Below are 20,029 nucleotides of genomic sequence, written 5' to 3' on the forward strand. Positions count from 1 at the left end.
GTCTATCATCCTGTTCACCAAAGAAAAACTGTTTTGAATACCTACTATATGAGTCACTGTGAAAGTTACAAAGAATAAACTCTTGTTCTCAAGAGTTCCTTGAAAAGCTGGACAAATAAGGGAATAATTGGAATTCAGTATGACGGAGCTGAATTGCTTTGCCAAAGCAGGCATTTTCTATATCATAAGCCCACTCACTTTTTATTTACCAATCATTATATCATTATTTATATTGTTGAAAATTAAATTTCAAGTTACATGGCCTTACATAAGCACTCTCTGATATTCTTAAAAGTACCTAGAGTAGGATATGTAAAAATAAAAATATGGATAAAGAAAATAACACTGCTGAAAAATAAATTCTGCTCAATAATTCTGCTCAAATAAATAATTTGGTTATATCTAAATATCTCTCTTAGAAGTAAGTGCTTTAGAGTAAGAATGCTTGGATTGGAAGGTTGACTCCAATGTATGCTACCCAGGTGACCCTGGGACATCAAACTTTCTACATCTGCAAAATGAAGATGATAACTCTACTTCCCCAATGAGAGTTAATGAGCTAAGGCATGTGAAGTGCACAGAAAAGAACCTGACATACAGTGAGAGGTCAACAATGATAGCTCTTGTAACTGTTACTTTGAATAAAACACACCTATACTTCTCATACAAAATGTGACTCATATATTTGAACCAAAACAAAATCATTATAGTAACCTTAGATAAGCACACACTCTTCTACATGGATGATATGTACAGTAAGGAATTAAACAATACTTCACAATAATAAGAGTTCTTCCACAGTGCTAAGTAATATTTTTGCTATATATAAGGAAACCATAAATGACAAAAAATTAATCACAAAAAAATGTGCAGCATATGATTAGCATTTAAAATGAAACTTTTATTTTTTTAAGTGAATAAAGAGGAATTATGGAGTAATATATGATAATAATAATAATATCCTATATAATAATAATATCCTACATAATATGGGATAATATAGAATTATATAATAAAGGATGCTTTCTTTCCTAACTTGGAATTAGCATGATCTGAACTCTCTCTTTGTGTACACAAAGCCTCACCATTAGCACTGCAATTTAACTTTGCCTTCTTTTATATGGGTCAACAGCTTTAGAGAAATAAGAACTGAGGTTTAATAACTTAAAGAGAATATCCTGGAGGAACATTTTTAGGCAAGAAAAAGGGAAATGGTGGGGCTTTGCAAACTTGCTAAAGATAAAGAGCTTTCAGTATTTGCCCCTACTCTGTTACTCTAGGAGCAAATACCTACATTAGGGCAAGGGTTCTCAATTTCTCAATCTTTAGTTAGTGTATTGTAGAAACATCACTACGAATGAAAGTCATCTTTCTTTAAAAAAAAAGAAAGGAAAAAAACACAGAAAGAAATGAAAGATACTGAATATTATCTTCAAAGCATTAAAAGAAAACAGTTGCCAAAAAAGAATCCATTCTGGTTCAAAATATCTTTCAAAAAAGAGAGGTGAATTTCAAATATTTCTAGTTAAAAAAAAACCTGAAAGAATTCATGAGTGACAGGCCTACTCTAAATGAAAACAAAAGGAGTATTCTTCAGGAAGAAAGAAAATGATAGCACATAGAAGTCAGACATTCCAAAAAATGATGAGCAAAAATAAATGATAAACATTTGAGTAAATATAAATACATGTTGACCAGTAAGACAGTAATTGTATTCTCTTGAGGCATTTAAAATTTAACATGCACACACACAGGCATATATATGTATAAATGTGGTTACAAAATTTGGACTAAATGAAGTTAAGCTATACTGAGATCCATGTGTTGCCTGGGAAGAGAACTTAGATAATCAAGAATTAATGTTCTGATCTGGAGGATGATCATTTAAAACACTGTTTCTCAAAGTGTATTCTCAGCAGTACCAAGATCGCTTAGTGTAATGGTTAATTTTATGTGTCACCTTGACTGGACAACAGGGTGGCCAGATATTTGATTAAATATTATTCTGGGTAAGGTCTGTTAGAGTATTTCTGGATTAGATGACAATTTGAATAGGTAGACCGAGTAAAACAGATTGTCCTCCCTAATGCGCCTGTGCCTCATCCATTCAACTGAATATGTAAATAGAACAAAAGGCTTGATAAGAGGGAACCCCTTCTACCTGATAGTTGGTCTTTGCTGGCCTTCAGACTCAACTGAAACATCAACTCTTGTGGGGTTTTGAGCCTCTCAGCTTTCAGACTGGAACTTATACTATCAGGCCTTTAGACTTGAATTAGAACTACATATTGGCTCAGCAATGTGTTTTAATAAGCTTCCTATTTAACTCTGTTGCCTACTGATGCTTAAGATCCATTGCACTAAGCAAAAGAAATAAGGTATAAACTCAACCTACAGTTTCTTGTTATTTCTCTATAGTGAATATTTCTTAATGGCAATATGAATAGAACTGATTAATCACTGCCAAGACTTGGAAGGAAGGAACGCAGAAAGCAAACTCATAATAAATATTAAGAATAAAAAGGAAGGACTTTCCTACAGACTACATGAATGTTAAAATAATAATAACAGAATATTGTGAACTATAACAATAGAATCTACCAAAAGTCACACAAGACAAAAATAGAAACTGGGGATAACTGTAAAAATTTAATTTATAAACTTTTCCTCAAAAGGAAATCCAGAATCAGACATCTTTGTGAACACTACCAAATATTTTAGGAATAAAAAAAAAAAACAAGACAAATTTAAAAAAAAGCATATGCAACCTCTTCAAAAGATAATTAAAAGTCATTATAATAGACCACATTAACAGAAAAAGGAGAAAAAAAATCACATGGTCATCTTTATTACTCCCCTCCAAAAAGAGATAAAATTTAACACTCATAGTGATGGTAACTCAGTTAATTATAAACACAAGAGAAGTATTATATTTGATAAAAAGTATCTTTAGTAAATAGGAAACATCATTATTAATGATGACATATTCATAACTTTTCATTTGAGGTGAAAAAGAGAATGACTGTTCTAGTCATGTCTATGGAAAACTATACTGGAGGTACTAGGTGATACTAAAAATAAAGAAAAAGAAACAAAAAAGTGTTAAGGATGTAATGGGGAATAAAACTGGCAATATTCAAAGTTCAAATGACTGTGTACATATATGCTTATTTAGCCATAATAATGGATAAATTAGAAAAAAAATAAAGGTTTCATGATATTAGCCCAATATATTGAAACAAATTATATATACTGGAAAACAGTTAAAATGAAATTTATACAATAAACAAATTTCCATTAAAAATATCAAATTCCACTTTTCACCTTAAAGGGGTTAAAAGAGTCTACAATTACCTCCCATGCTAACAACTAGAAAATTTTACAAAATGCAGAGAACAACTATTTTCATACAAAATGCAGGGTATGAGACCATAAATCCTGAAGAAAAAGAAACAAACAACATGAGTCCCACCATCACTCAGATTTCCTACATGGAGGTATTTCAACAAGACTAAAACTGTAGTTCAAGGAGAACAGAATATATAGGACATAGCACCCATGAGGAAGATGTCATGGAGAGAACAGTAACCTTTGGGTGAATAACAATCTCTGTATGTGATGTGTGAAAGCTCTCAACGTTAGAAGAGAACAACTTAGAAAGAACAATTATGGAAGAGTCATAACAGACATCTGCATCCCACACAGGGCCTAGAGACTTCTGTAGACACACTGAGCATTTTGGAGAAATCCAGCATACTTTCTAAGCATGGCAAAATTAGTCCAAGGATAAAGGCCATTCTAGATATGGAAGAACAGTTTTTTGAACAAATGGTGCAACACAAGCTGGACTTTCATAATAAAAAATATGAACCTGGACATAGATCTCACCTCTTATATAAAAATCAGCTCAAAATGGGACCCTGACTTTAAACTAAAACTGCTACTGAACTCACAGAACTTTATAGAATACACAGGAAAAAAATCTTTGGGACTTCGGGTGAGGTGAAGATTTCTTAGACAAGACACCATGATAAACTAGACTATAATAAAAATTCAGTTTTCCTCTGCTACAAAGAACATAACAATAAGCTATAGTCTGAGAGCAAATACTTGGAAACAACATTTCTGAAAATGGAATTGTACTAAGAATACTGAATGCACAAGACTCAAAAGTGAAAAAGCACTCTAATTATAAAATGGTCAAAAGCCATAAACAGACATTTCACTGAAGAGGACATACTAATAGCAAATAAGCACACAAAAACACGTTCAGAATCATCCATTAGGAAAATTCAAATTAAGACCACAATGAGATATCCTTATATACCTACCAAAATGGCCTACAAAAAAAAAAAAGATAAAACCAAATGCTGATAAAAATGAGGAGAAACTGGACTATTCATACGATGCTTGTGGGAGTTTAAAACCTGAATAGGTACTTACCATATTAGCCCAGTAATCTCACTCTTGGGCACTAATCCCAGAGAAATGAAAACATATGTCCACATAAAAATAAAAAGGTTTACTGTAGCCTTTTTTTTTGGTACTAGCCAAAAACTCGAAAAAAAACCTGAATGTTCTTTAGAGGATGAATGGTTAAACAAACTGCCATACATCCATATCATGAAATATTACTCAGAAATTCAAAAGAAACAACCCATTAAAACACAATGACACTTGGATGGTTCTCATGACATTACACTGAAAAAGGTCAATCTTCAAATTCACTTCTGAAACACTTGCGAGTCAAAGAAGAAATCATAGAGAAACTTACAAAAAATACTGAATGAAAATTAAAACATTAAATTTGTGAAATATAGCTAAAATAATACCTAGTGGAAGTGGTATGGCTTTAAATCCTCATAACAGAAAAGAAGAAATCTAAAACCAAAGAATTAAGCAAGCACTTGGCAAGTATTTTCTACAGAGGGTAAGATACAAAATATTTTAAGATTTTAGGCAATGTTATCTCTGTTGCAACTACTTAACTCTGCCATTGTACTGTGAAAGCAGTCACAGGCAATACATAAACAAATGATGTTACTATATTCCAATAAAAGTGTATAAAGTATATGATGACAGGCAGATTTGGGCCCTGGGCGGTAGTTTATAGACTCCTGATCTACTATCCACCTTAAGACTCTAGAAAAAGAAAATTAAGCAAACCTGAAATAACTAGAAGGAAATTTTTTAAAAGTAGAATTTGATGTAATTGAAACAGAAAAAGAAGGAATGAATCAAATACCTACTTTCTGGAGGGAAATTACAGTATTGAAAACTCAATGGTACTCTGCTAATGCTAAAATGAGAAAAGGCATAAAGTATCAATAACAAATTCAAAGATGAAAGAGGAAACATCATTAGAGAGTTCCTACAAGTATTTTAAAATAATAAAATTATGAAAAACTTTATGACAATAAATCTAATCAAGTAGATAAAGTGGCTGAATTTTGGTCACAAATGACCAAAACTGATGCAAAAAGAAAACTGAAAATCTCAATAGTGATCTACCCACTGAAAGAATTTAATCTGTAAAACATCCTCAGTTAAAAAAAAAAAAATCCAGAGATTGTTTCACTGGTGAAATATCAAACATCTAAGAATAAATAACACTAAAGCTACAAGTAGTTGCAAAGACAACTGATCTGAATGCAGAGTTCCAAAGGATAGCAAGGAGAGATAAGAAAGCCTTCTTAAGTGATCAATGCAAAGAGAGGAAAACAATAGGATGGGAAAGACTAGTGATCGCCAAGAAAATTAGAGATACCAAGAGAACATTTCATGCAAAGATGAGCACAATAAAGGACAGACACTCAGCAGTGGCCACAGGACTGGAAAAGGTCAGTTTTCATTCCAATCCCAAAGAAAGGCAATGCCAAAGAATGCTCAAACTACCCCACAATTGCGCTCATCACACATGCCAACAAAGTAATGCTCAAAATTCTCCAACAGTATGTGAACCAAGAACTTCCAGATGTTCAAGCTGGATTTAGAAAAGGCAGAGGAACCAGAGATCAAATTGCCAACATCCACTGGATCAGAGAAAAAGCTAGAGAATTTCAGAAAAATATCTACTTCTGCTTCATCGACTATGCTAAAGCCTTTGACTGTGTGGATCACAACAAACTGTGGAAAATTCTTAAAGAGATGGGAATACAAGACCACCTTACCTGCCTCCTGAGAAATCTGTATGCACTGCACGAAGCAACAGTTAGAACCAGACATGGAACAACGGGCTGGTTCCAAATTGGGAAAGTGAAAGTGAAAGTGAAGTCGCTCAGTCGTGTCTGACTCTGTGACCCCGTGGCCTATAGCCCACCAGGCTCCTCCGTCCATGGGATTCTCCAGGCAAGAATACTGGAGTGGGGTGCCATTTCCTTCTCCAGGGGATCTTCCCGACCCAGGGATGAACCCAGGTCTCCTGCATTGCAGGCAGAGGTTTTAACCTCTGAGCCACCAGGGGAGTTCGTCAAAGCTGTATATTGTCACCCTGCTTATTTAACTTAAATGCATAGTACATCATGTGAAATGCCAGGCTGGCTGAAGCACAAGCTGGAATCAAGATTGCCGGGAGAAATGTCAATAACCTCAGATATGCAGATGACACAAACGTTATGGCAGAAAGCAAAGAAGCACTAAAGAGCTTCTTGATGAAAGTGAAAGAGGAGAGAGAAAAACCTGGTTTAGAACTCAACATTCAAAAAACTAAGATAATGGCATCTGGTCCCATCACTTCATGGCAAATAGATGGGGAAACAATGGAAACAGTGAGAGACTTTATTCTCTTGGGCTCCAAAATCACTGCAGATGGTGACTATAGCCATGAAATTAAAAGATGCTTGCCCCTTGAAAGAAAAGCTATGACCAACCTAGACAGCATAGCAGAGACATTACTTTGCCAACAAAGTTCCACCTAGTCAATTGGAAATCTGTTCATTTAAACCAAAAATTGGAAGGTAAAGAAGCTACTTATAATTTGGAAATAACAACACTAAAAGAGATCTATGCTGCTGCTAAGTCGCTTCAGTCGTGTCCGACTCTGTGTGTCCCCACAGACGGCAGCCCACCAGGCTCCCTCGTCCCTGGGATTCTCCAGGCAAGAACACTGGAGTGGGTTGCCATTTCCTCCTCCAATGCATGAAAGTGAAAAGTGAAAGTGAAGTCGGCTTGCCAGGTGATATACAACCCTAGTTGCCATAGATCTGGAGAAGGCAATGGCACCCCACTCCAGTTCTCCTGCCTGGAAAATCCCATGGACGGAGGAGCCTGGTAGGCTGCAGTCCATGGGGTCTCGGAGGGTTGGACACGACTGAGCGACTTCACTTTCACTTTTCACTTTCATGCATTGGAGAAGGAAATGGCAACCCACTCCAGTGTTCTTGCCTGGAAAATCCCAGGGACGGGGGAGCCTAGTGGGCTGCCGTCTATGGGGTCGCACAAAGTCGGACATGACTAGCAGCCACAGATCTATAAATTCCATTCCTTATTAAAATTCCAGCAAGTTGGTTTTAATATGGATATTGGTATCACTTCAGTTCAGTTGCTCAGTTGTGTCCGACTCTTTGCGACCCCATGTACCCCAGCACACCAGGCCTCCCTGTCCATCACCAACTCCCAGAGTCCACCCAAACCCATGTCCATTGACTCGGTGATGCCATCCAACCATCTCATCCTTTGTCGTCCCCTTCTCCTCCTGCCCTCAATCTTTCCCAGCATCAGGGTCTTTTCCAATGAATCAGCTCTTGTCATCAGGTGGCCAAAGTTTGGCGTTCCAGCTTCAGCATCAGTCCTTCCAATGAATATTCAGGATTGATCTCCTTTAGGATGGACTGGTTGGATTTCCTTATAGTCCAAGGGACTCTCAAGAGTCTTCTCCAGCACCACAGTTTAAAAGCATCAACTTTTCTGTGCTCATCTTTCTTTATAATCCAACTCTCACATCCATACATGACCAATGGAAAAACCATAGTCTTGATTAGACGGACCTTTGTTGGCAAAGTAATGTCTCTGCTTTTTAATATGCTGTCTAGGTTGGTCATAACTTTCCTTCCAAGGAGTAAGCATCTTTTATTTTCATGGCTGCAGTCACCATCTGCAGTGATTTTGGAGCCCAGAAAAATAAAGTCTGACACTGTTTCCACTGTTTCCCTATCTATTTGCCATGAAGTGATATTGATATACGGATTCTAAAATTTAAATGGAAGTGCACAGCACCAACAATAGTTTAGCATTCCTTGGAATAAAAAGGACAGGATGGGAAAACAATATTTACCCAGATACTTATCTTTCTTAAACCTAAAGCTAATTATGACAGTATGTCCTAAGGACAGACAAACTGGGTAGAATGGAGTGCCAAAGCAGAATCGTGTTACATAGGAACACGATTTATGACAAAAGTAGAGATAGGAGAGTTTCTCAAATAAAAGGTACTGGGTCATCTTGACATCCATATCACTTCTGCTTCATAAAATTCACAAAACTCAGTTCCAGATGAACTATGCACCCCAATATAAAAAGCAAAAATAAAGCAGACAGAGGATGAGTTGGGGAAAATTAAAAGCATGAAAACCCCCAAAACTTGATAAATTGAGTTTCATTAAAATTTACAGCCTCTTTTGATGAAAACAGATTCCACAGATGATAAGAAAAGCCACGGAATGGGAGTAGGTATATACATAAAACATATAACCATCAAAGGATTCATTTTCAAAATGCATAAGGAGAAAAGCCTTTACAAATTAAGGAGAAGACAACTCAATGTTTTAAAATGAGTAAGAGATTTCAACAGAGAAATCACGAAAGAGGAAAACCAAAGGACCAATAAATATTGGTCCCTTTGTCCATGCCAAAAAGTCCATTTGAGGAATTTACAACTATCTAAGATAGTTAAGATTTTATACAAGATATTACAATATATGATATTACATAAGCTATTACAATATAAATATAAAGATGCAGAAAAATTCAAACAGAAAATACAGTGGAATGCCACTGACTCAAGGGACATGAATTTGAACAAACTCCAGGAGACAGTAGAAGAGAAAGGAGCCTGGTGAACTGCAATCTAAGAGGTGGCAGAGTCAGACACAACTTACTGATTGAACAACAATCACCACCACTATACTTCCACCAAAACGGCAAAAATGGAAGAGTAACAATAAGTAAGTATTGTTACAGATTTAATGAATTAGGCACTCTTGTAAGGTGCTAATTGAGTTTAGTAAACTTGCATCAACCACTTTGGAAAACATTTGGCAAAAACTGAACATACAGATATGAATCAGCAATCCTACTCAGTTATTTATCCAACATATATGCATACAAATGTGTAATACACCTAAGAGTAATGTATAAACAGCATTGTTATGTAAAAAAGTAGCATTACTCGTAAGAGTGCAAACCTGGAAACTTTCAAATACCCATCATCAGTAAAACAGATTAATAAATTTTAGTATACACCACTAAGAAATAAACATGAACAAAACTATTGCTACATGCAATACAGATAAAATCTCAGAAACACAATGTTGAACAGAAGAAGCCAGAGACAAAAAGAACTCATACTGTGCAATTCCATTCATAGAAAATTCAAAAAAAGTCAGAGTGGTGGATTTGAAGAAGAACAAGAACAGAGTCAAAAAAGGCACACAAGATGGGGGCTTTGAGGTACTTGTTTTTTGTCTTGAGTGGTGGTGACACAGCATCATTCTTTCATTGAGCTTTTATAGTCTGTATTTGTGTGATACTTGAATTAAGAACATGAATAAATGTGTGTGTGTATGCGAAATTTAACATCAAGCATGTGGGCCAATCTCTTCTAGGAATGTTCTTTGATGTAGGCACGCTAAGTTGTTTCAGTCGTGTCCGACTCCTTGCAACCCCGTGGACTGTAGCCCCCCAGGCTCCTCTGTCCATGGGACTCTCCAGGCCAGAAAACTGGGGTGGGTTGCCATTTCCTCCTCCAGGGGGTCTTCCCACCCAGGGATCAAACCCGAGTCTCCTGTGGTCCTGAACTGCAGGAGCCACATTGATTCTTTACCACTGAGCCACCAGGGAAGCCCATGCGGTTTGATATGTTACTACAAATCATTTTTATCTCTTTATCAAGATACAAACGATAATGTTTGGTGATTCTACCTCCAAATATATATGTTACCTATAACTCTATTCTGAAAGTCTATATTTTTAAACTCACCACCCCACCAAAGATATCCAATTTTATCATGGTGCCACATGTGCCTGTTTCTACCTTACATGGAACTGTAACATGTGCTATATGACAGTGGATTATAAATTCAGGAAACAGATCTTGAAAACCATTCAAGACTTCTCAGTTTAGACTCTGAAATATAATAAATAATTTTTACATAATGAATAATTATCTAAAATATCAAAACAATGAAATACATAAACATTCTTAAGAATTCTTAACTGTATCTTTAAACTTAATGAATACTGTTTCACTCTTTTTGAGGTGGAAGGAAGGGAGTAAAATGAGTGAAAAAAACAATTAGTTATGTATACCTCATGTTTTCAGCCGAATCTTCTGGCATTGGAGCAACAGTTTGTACAGCTGGAAGGTTTTTGCTGGTAGCACCATTCACAAAACTAGAAGACGAGGAAGAAGACGAAGACCCCGAATCCACAGCACCTGTTCCCAAAATAATAGTTTTTAGCCTTAAATACAAACTTATTGAAAAAAATAATTTTCATTACATCATTACTGAGTTTGAAAAAAAAATTCATCTGAATTTCAAAATAGAATTAGGCCATTAAAAAAATCATTTGGCCAACAGTACATTAATAACTATAATTATTAAAAATAGCTAATGCATTGAAACAGTTTATTTACTTATACTAACAAAACTACAGACTACAAATGGGGCATAAATAAAAGACATCAACAAATGAAAACAATTTTAGATAAAATGAGGTTGATAAAACAAAGCAACTTTAGATGGGAAAATATTATCTGCTTTTTTATTGCTATGTTGTTATACTTTTAGTTTTTATCATTTAAGAAATAATTAGCAATAAACCGTCTCAACATAAATTTGTGGCCCTGCAGCATCAATGCTTATTTTAGTAATATGAATGCTTAAGAAGGACTATAATAAGTATATTTGTACCCAATTTTAAAATAATGAGTTTCCTCAACGATATGAAGATGCCATTTTAGAACAGATTTTCCTATATTACACCATATACGTATATTAAATAGCCATGGAGTTGAGGGACATCTAGTGTTCCTAATCATTATCTTTATATTATCTTACACTAATACCCATAAAATTTGGATTTCACAACAACACTTACACAGCACGTTTGTGCCAAAATCTAAACTAGTTTTGGGTCCAGTTTAGATGCTGACCCTCAGGTTATTTGTGTGTGTGTGTATCTGTACATATGTATTTCTAAGGAGGATATTCATTGCCTACATTTTTATTGTAATATATATTTTATACTATCACTAGACCTCTGGCTACCATCACTTTCTAAATCTATTATTAATTCATAGAATAGAAATTCAAGGAAAGTATCATACCTTGTTTCAAATAAATATAAAAAAGAAATTATTTGCTTTTTATTCATAAAAGTAAGGATTTAGTCCATAAACACCAAATGCAGATTTTTTTCCCTACTACATTGGCATATTTTAAAGTTCTAACACTTTTCTGAGTTTACATTTTGCTAAAAGGAAAACATTTTTATTCCTTCCTCTAGAAAGCAGAATGAATATAAAGAGTGAGGCTATAAACTAGATAGAAAAAAAAAAAAACTTTATATAAGAAGTCTTCAAACAAGTTAGAAATAAATACTTGTTTTAATATGTATAAATCAAAGATGTTTTGTTCTTTAACACAATGCCATTAATGATGTTTATTTGCTAACATAAATATGCTTCATAGAGTACATTCTACTTACTACAACCCCATAAATGTGCTGTTCATGATGTGTCAGGACTCAGGTGGTATGATAAACAAGATAAATACAGAAAGCACAAAGAGCTATGAAATTAATAAAAATGGGAATAATCTAAGTAATGATAATAGATGGAAAAGTTCAAAGCTATACAGTTTGGAGAAGAGAAGGCTACTATAGTCAGGGAAGGAAAGTCAGGGTTCATCTTGCGTTGTGTAAATACCTAAAATGGAATCACAAAGATGTGGGTAAGGATTTATTTCGCTAATAATCAACAGGAACATTTCTGGAAATTTACAAAAAGAGAAAGAAGTTATTTTAGGCAGGCTTTTAAAATTTGTAGTGATTTGGAATTTTTCTGTTTCTAGAATTTTTAGGGAAATGTTGGACAGTGAATGGATAAAATTGAAATCTAAGTATATAAATTAATACAATGTCAAACAATGGTTCTTATTCACATGCACTTTTTGTTAAGTTGAGGCTCTTGCATATCGTCAAGGTTCTTAGGGGAGCTTTGTGAAAACTATATATTTGGTTTCAACCAGAAAATGTTACTAAATCCATTTGCTGTCACTAATATATATAGTATACTTTGATATTCTTGATACAGTTTACTAATTTTTACAAATCAAATGTCAGTGTTCAAATTGTATTTTGGCTTTGCTCCCCAAATATCCTTCAGGAATCTGAGTTCACTATGAAAGTAAACAGCACCTTGTTTTGAGAAGACTCAAAACAAAACCCATAGTGCTCTCAAAAGTGCCTAAAAAGTTTACCCTAGAATTACAAAATCTGAAAACATAAAGAATAATCTTCTTAAAGATTAAGATAATCTTAAAATGATCACAGTATTTTAATTTTTAAGATCAAATAAGCAGAAAAAATGAAGATACAGAAGACAGAAAGAAAAAGATGAAGTATCACAAAAATAGATAAGGACAATACCTGTTGTATTAATCATACTTTTTGGTGTAGCTCCAGTAGCAGCAAATATATTAGAGGTACTGCCTGTGGGCAGTCCACTTCCAGCAGCAGTGGCTCCTACAGTGGTTACAGCTAAACTACCTGGAGGTGGCTTCTTAACAGGGACCACAACACTCCTGCAAAGAAATGATGAAAAATAACACAATGTCTAAGATGAATTCAATCTTGCATTGGCAGATACATGTAATCAATATCAAAGTATCTTTTAGAAAACATTGTTTTGATGTGGACCATTTTTTAAGTCTTTACTGAATTTGTTACAATATTGCTTCTCTTTTACATTTTGGTTTATGAGATCTTAGCTCCCTGAACAGGGATTGAACCTGCACCCCCTGCATTTGAAGGTGAAGTCTCAATCACTGGACCACCAGGGAAGTCCTATCATCACATTTTCTCCTCTTTCTTTTTCCTTTTTCTGATTGCAACTTCACTGGTGAAAAGAATATAGACATTAAGGATATACTGTAAAGTGTTAACTGTTATCATTTATGTGGCAAATATTTACGTAGAATCTAGAATTTGGACACTTTTTTTAAAGATGACATGTGGTCTATAATCATGACCCTAGGAAAATGTGAAAAAGGTGTGCTCTAGTTAGAATATTTTTCATATATGCACATAGGGATTTTTTTGTAAATATACATATATAAAGTGTCCATTGTATCTCTATTACATTCTAAATGTGGAAAACAGTCATAAAAACATATGAAAGCCAAATTCTGAACTTCTTCATAGTAAAGCTAAATATTAAGGCAAGGAATACAGAATAACAAAGTGGTTCAGTGGTAAGGAGTCTCCTTGCAATCCAGGAGACATGGGTTTGATCCCTGAGTTGGGAAGATCCCCTGGAGAAGGAAAAATACTCCAGTATTTTGCCTGAGAAACCCCATGGACAGAGGAGACTGTAAGGTTACAGTTCATGAGGTCGCAAAAGAGGCAGACACGAGTTAAGAGAATCAACAACAACAAACAATAAAATTAAACTTTATTTCCCTGAATAAAATTAAGTTGTTTTTCATAATAGGGAATAATGAAAGAGAAATGAAAGAGAAATGAGAGGATACACTGGACATTTGGTAAAAGATCTCTTTAGCTTTCAAACACTGACTTTGTGAGCTTAGGAGTTGAAAATGTTCTCATTTCTTTAGCATACTTAAATGAATTTCATTAAAAAAAAATTCTGAACTTAACATTTGTGTTAACCTTAAACAATAAATAGATGTGAACAGTCAACTTCAAAGATAAAGAAACTATTTCTTTAACATAATAAATATTTTTACTTTCTTTCAGTGAAGCTTCATCTTTCTCAAAGTTTACAGTTCAGTTCAGTCGCTCAGTCGTGTCCGACTCTTTGCGACCCCATGAATCGCAGCACACCAGGCCTCCCTGTTCATCACCATCTCCCGGAGTTCACTCAGACTCACGTCCATCGAGTCCGTGATGCCATCCAGCCATCTCATCCTCGGTCGTCCCCTTCTCCTCCTGCCCCCAATCCCTCCCAGCATCAGGGTCTTTTCCAATGAGTCAACTCTTCACATGAGGTGGCCAAAGTACTGGAGTTTCAGCTTTAGCATCATTCCTTCCAAAGAAATCCCAGGGCTGATCTCCTTCAGAATGGACTGGTTGGATCTCCTTGCAGTCCAAGGGACTCTCAAGAGTCTTCTCCAACACCACAGTTCAAAAGCATCAATTCTTCGGCGTTCAGCTTTCTTCACAGTCCAACTCTCACATCCATACATGACCACAGGAAAAACCATAGCCTTGACTAGACGGGCCTTAGTCAGTAAAGTGATGTCTCTGCTTTTGAATATACCATCTAGGTTGGTCGTAACTTTTCTTCCAAGGAGTAAGCGTCTTTTAATTTTATGGCTGCAGTCACCATCTGCAGTGATTTTGGAGCCCCCCAAAATAAAGTCTAACACTGTTTCCCCATCTATTTCCCATGAAGTGATGGGACCAGATGCCATGATCTTCGTTTTCTGAATGTTGAGCTTTAAGCCAACTTTTTCACTCTCCTCTTTCACTTTGATCAAGAGGCTTTTTAGTTCCTCTTCACTTTCTGCCATAAGGGTGGTGTCATCTGCATATCAGAGGTTATTGATATTTCTCCCAGCAATCTTGATTCCAGCTTGTGTTTCTTCCAGTCCAGCGCTTCTCATGATGTACTCTGAGTTTACAGTATACCAACTCTATTTAATAAACACTTTCAAGCATTACTCACTTATTTATCTTGAAAGTAGATGTATGAGGTATTTTAAATTCAAATATAATGCCTGAAAACAAGTGAATGTCAGCAAAAATATATCCAATTTAAATTAGGTGTTTTTAAAGTACTATCTCTGAGATGTCATTTTATTTCAGTTTTTTGGCTGTTCCAGGCCTTTAATTGAGGCATGAGGGCTCTCAGTTTTGGCATGCGGGGTCTAGTTCTCTGACAAGGGATTAAACCCAGGTCTCCACAATGTAAGCATGGAGTCTTAACCACTGGACCATCAGGGAAGTCCCTAAAATAGACCTTTTAAACTAGGTCTTTTAGATTATAAAGACAAATTTAATTTTCTCATTAAAAAGCTCTATTTAAAGGAAACTATTAATGGCTCATTGACAAGTCTATGGTTTAAACTTCTTTAATACCAACAATTTTTAAAAGAAAAATGACTTCATCAATGTAAAAAAAATTAAATTTATAAGGATTATTATTTTTAATTTCAGGGGCTTTTAAAATATTTTTGTGACAATAGTAATTATAATGTTAGATGATTTTAACCTCTACCCTCCCAAATTCTTCCATTAGCTCTTTCTGGATACTTTTTTCTTTTTTCCTTAATGGATAGAGTCAATTCATTAGACTCAACCTGTACTTTCAACTATCTTATTAAATTTCCAAAAGCACACACTATGCTTTCAATCCCTTCACTGACCCATTCCTGATCGAACACTTTAATTTATTTCACTGAGAGGTGGTATGACATTATGGAGAGTGTATAGGATGTGGAGTTAGAAGATTAAGGCTTGACAACTAAATTACTTCAAGCTATGTGATATTAAATTTCAGTTTTTCAGTAAAAATGGCAAGGCAAGTATGACTTATTTCACATATACCTGGATAAATTAAATGAGACTGTATTTAAAAGAACTGTGTCAAGAGATGTCCATCAGTAGATGAATGGATAAGAAAGCTGTGGTACATATACACAATGGAGTATTACTCAGCCATTAAAAAGAATACATTTGAATCAGTTCTAATGAGGTAGATGAAACTGGAGCCTATCATACAGAAAGAAGTAAGCCAGAAAGAAAAACACCAATATAATATATTAACACATATATATGGAATTTAGAAAGATGGTAACGATAACCCTGTATGTGAGACAGCAAAAGAGACACAGATATATAGAACATTCTTTTGGACTCTGTGGGAGAGGGAAAGGGTGGGACGATTTGGGGGAATGGCACTGAAAAATGTATAATATCATATAAGAAACGAATCACCAGTCCAGGTTCGATAGAGGATGCTTGGGGTTGGTGCACTGGGATGACCCAGAGGGATGGTACGGGGAGGGAGGTGGGAGGGGGGATCAGGATGGGGAACACGCGTACGCCTGTGGCGGATTCATGTTGATGTGTGGCAGAACCAATACAATATTGTAAAGTGAAAAAAAATAATAATAAAAAAGAGATGCCTTATAAATGTTAATAATTGTTACCACTTTCTAAATTGAAATAATTCTCTGCCTATAAGATAAGGTATTTATTTACAATGATATACATAAAGATCAACAGAAAAAAAAAACAAATTAATATTTTGGATTTATCATCAAAACTCTTCCCTAAACATAAACTATTTCATTGACTAGCTAGCAAGAATACAAAATTATCAATTCTTGATTTGAAAAGAAGTAAAACTATCATTTTTTCCCGTAAATCTTTCAGTAAAATTTCTATGGATAAAATAAAGAAACGCAAACTGATTAATAGTGCAATGAGGTGTATTTGTAAATGGTACAAAAAATATATATATACAGCCAAAGTTTCCTGATTAACTAATCATTACCAACTTCGTACAAACTCTCTGTAACAAGGCATCTTGTTAAGAACTGAAGCTCTGAGATGCGTATTAAGAAAAATGAGTTATATGAATACGGGAAAAGAATTTCATCTCAACAACTTGTACTGATGGCTTATAAATAAATGCAAACAACATTAAATGTCTTCCTACTAAAAGAAAACTTCTGAAAACATCTGATTTAATATTAGCTGACATTAAAGCCTCCAGACACTTCACTGACAGCAAACTCAGCAGTACAGTAGATACTACAACATGGGATATAAATAGAGTACACAGTGACTAGAAGCCTGGTTTTTAATGTCAGACAGATCTGAGTTAGAATTCTACCTCTAAGGTATCAAGCAAGTAAATTCTTTAAGCCCCATTCTCCATACCTTTAAAATGAGACTCATAATAGTTTGTACCTCATAGGATTGTTACAAAGATAAAATTATATATTATTAATACATATCAAATGTTTAGCATTTTACCTTTACCCGGAACACTGTAAGTGGTCCAAAAAGCTTAGCTATCATTAGTACTGCTATGGCCCTCAAATGACACCACCCTTATGGCAAGAAGTGAAGAAGAACTAAAGAGCCTCTTGATGAAAGTAAAGAGGAGAGTGAAAAAATTGGCTTAAAACATAACATTAAGAAAACTAAGATCATGGCATCTGGTCCCAACACTTCATGGCAAATAGGTGGGGAAACAATGGAAACAGTAAGAGACTTTATTTTTCTGGGCTCCAGAATCACTGCAGATGGTGACTACAGCCATGAAATTAAGACACTTGCTCCTTGGAAGAAAACCTAGACAGCATATTACAAAGCAGAGGCATTACTTTGCCAACAAAGGTCCATCTAGTCAAAACTATGGTTTTTCCAGTAATCATGTATGGATGTGAGAGACTATTAAGAAAGCTGAGTGCTGAAGAACTGATGCTTTTGAACTGTGGTGTTGGAGAAGACTCTTGAAAGTCCCTTGGACAGCAAGGAGATGCAACCAGTCCATCCTAAAGGAAATCAATCCTGAATATTCACTGGAAGGGACTGATGCTGAAGCTGAAACTCCAATACTTTGGCAACCTAATGCGAAGAACTGACTCATTTGAAAAGACCCTGATACTGGGAAAGATTGTAGGCAGGAAGAGAAACGAATGACAGAGGATGAGATGGTTGGATATCATCACTGACGTGATGGACATGACTTTGAGTCAGCTCCGGGAGTTGGTGATGGACAGGGAAGCCTGGCGTGCTGCAGTCCATGGGGTCGTAAAGAGTTGGACACGACTGAGCTACTGAACTGAACTGATAGCTCTCAAAAGTGCTGATGCAATCTGGGTCTACCACAGCAACAGTATCCAGAGTGAAAGAAGCAATAATCCTGATATATTCTGTGTCTGTTAGACCTCATAAAATCCTATGTGCAGTTTTAGACACCATATTTCAAGAATAACAACAGAACCATCATGTTTATAAAAGAATAGTTAGAATGACAGTAGATCTAGAACACAGGTTGTGTCAGTCAAGAAAGACTGAGAGTCTAGATAACTATGGTAAAAAATCTTAAAGATCTTTAAAAAAATCTTAAAGATCGCCATTAACTAGTTATGTGAATTTTGTAAAAAGGATACTATTTTATCTGCACAACTCAAGAACTGTCAAGTGTAAACTGAGATATTGAAGATAAGAAATGGCTTTTAAATACTGACTTAATAAGACAAATAAACCAACTGTTCAACATATTTCAGTAACCACTCTGATTAGAGTTAGGCACAGGAGCCTTCAGAAACATAAAGGATGAACATTATGAGGGGAGAGTAAGCTGAATCAAAAAGGATCAGTGGGATTCAGCTAAGAAGAGAAAAGTTCAATAGCAAAAACTTCTTAAGGCAAAGGTGTCTGAAAAATCATAAAAGATTGAAGAACTGTAAATAGATCATTATAGCTGGTGAAAGGTGAGGGCTTTCTATTTCAAACTAAGAAGTTCACCTTTTATTCAACAATAACAAGATATTATTTAGAAATCTTCATGTGATTTACATTTAAGAAAAACATTTCTAGCATAAATGTGGAAGGTCCATTTGGTGGGCCAACACCTGGAAAATAGTGAGGCCAGCTGGAAGATAACAGAAGGAACACACTTCAGAGATGCCAAGAGCCTAAAGTGAGGTAATAGCTTTGAAAAAAGGCCTGCCAAATCTTTTCTGGGGTTCAGGTCTTTTAACCAAGTTAATAGTCATCTACTACTTTTTGAAACTAATTATAAAGCTATCTCATTTATTCCAGGATTTTCTTATTTTATGGGACTTTCTGGAAACAATGTATTAGTTTCCATGTTGGGAAACTGAGTCCCAGAGAACCAAAGAGAATAGATAAGGGTCACACAACTAATTATAAAGAGATCCACTACTAAGAGCCATTTCTCCTAATTTCTATATTATTACTCGTTTTCTAACAAGTTTTACTGACGTTAGACATTTATCTTGAAAGAAAAAAAAATTCGAAAAAAAATATGAAAAAAAATAATTATTTCTGATTTTAAGGTGATATTACAATTTACTGAAGCTCCTTAGAAATTGCAAGTCTATCATTTTAATGATTTATTAATTGCTACTTTGTAAAATATTTAGAATACCAATAGAAAAATGGGATATATGAAAAACAACTATTTCATTAATTCACCCTTTTCAACTCATTGAACTGTCTGTGGAAATGTCAGGAGAAAAAAAGGCAACAATATTGGAAAAATTAGAATACAACCATGCTGGGTCAAAACTGCATCATCTGGCAGCTGGCCTTAAATACTATAACCAGGGCATTTCGAACATAATAAAAGGTGGGATTTCAGTAGCTCAGTAACATTGAAACTTTGAATTGTAATGGTTGGCAGAGTATTAATCAATCTAGATTACATTTACCTGCTCATCCTTTAAGTGATATGATCAAAATACTTTCTTAAACATTAGAAACTATAGAAACTTTTCTAAAACATTAGAAAACTATAAACAGAAACTGAAGTACTCAGTAGTAATTATAAGTTTCTATATTCTTACATAATTCTAAGCTTAAA

The 20,029-nt window shown here is 35.0% G+C and overlaps 1 protein-coding gene across 8 annotated transcripts in view; it reads right to left on the reverse strand.

Annotated features, from left to right (window-relative positions):
* Positions 1-20,029, reverse strand: part of NBEA (neurobeachin) — a 672,618-nt gene that overhangs the window by 404,300 nt on the left and 248,289 nt on the right. For all 8 annotated transcript variants that reach the window (XM_040267082.1, XM_040267084.1, XM_040267081.1 and 5 more), the window contains 2 exons: positions 12,868-13,022; positions 10,525-10,651 (listed from right to left, as the gene is read on the reverse strand). In XM_040267082.1, coding sequence (XP_040123016.1) covers positions 10,525-10,651; positions 12,868-13,022 — 282 coding nt within the window. The remainder of the gene's footprint in view (positions 1-10,524; positions 10,652-12,867; positions 13,023-20,029) is intronic.

This window comes from Oryx dammah, unplaced genomic scaffold (genome assembly GCF_014754425.2).
Source record: "Oryx dammah isolate SB20612 unplaced genomic scaffold, SCBI_Odam_1.1 HiC_scaffold_24, whole genome shotgun sequence".
Taxonomy (NCBI): domain Eukaryota; kingdom Metazoa; phylum Chordata; class Mammalia; order Artiodactyla; family Bovidae; genus Oryx; species Oryx dammah.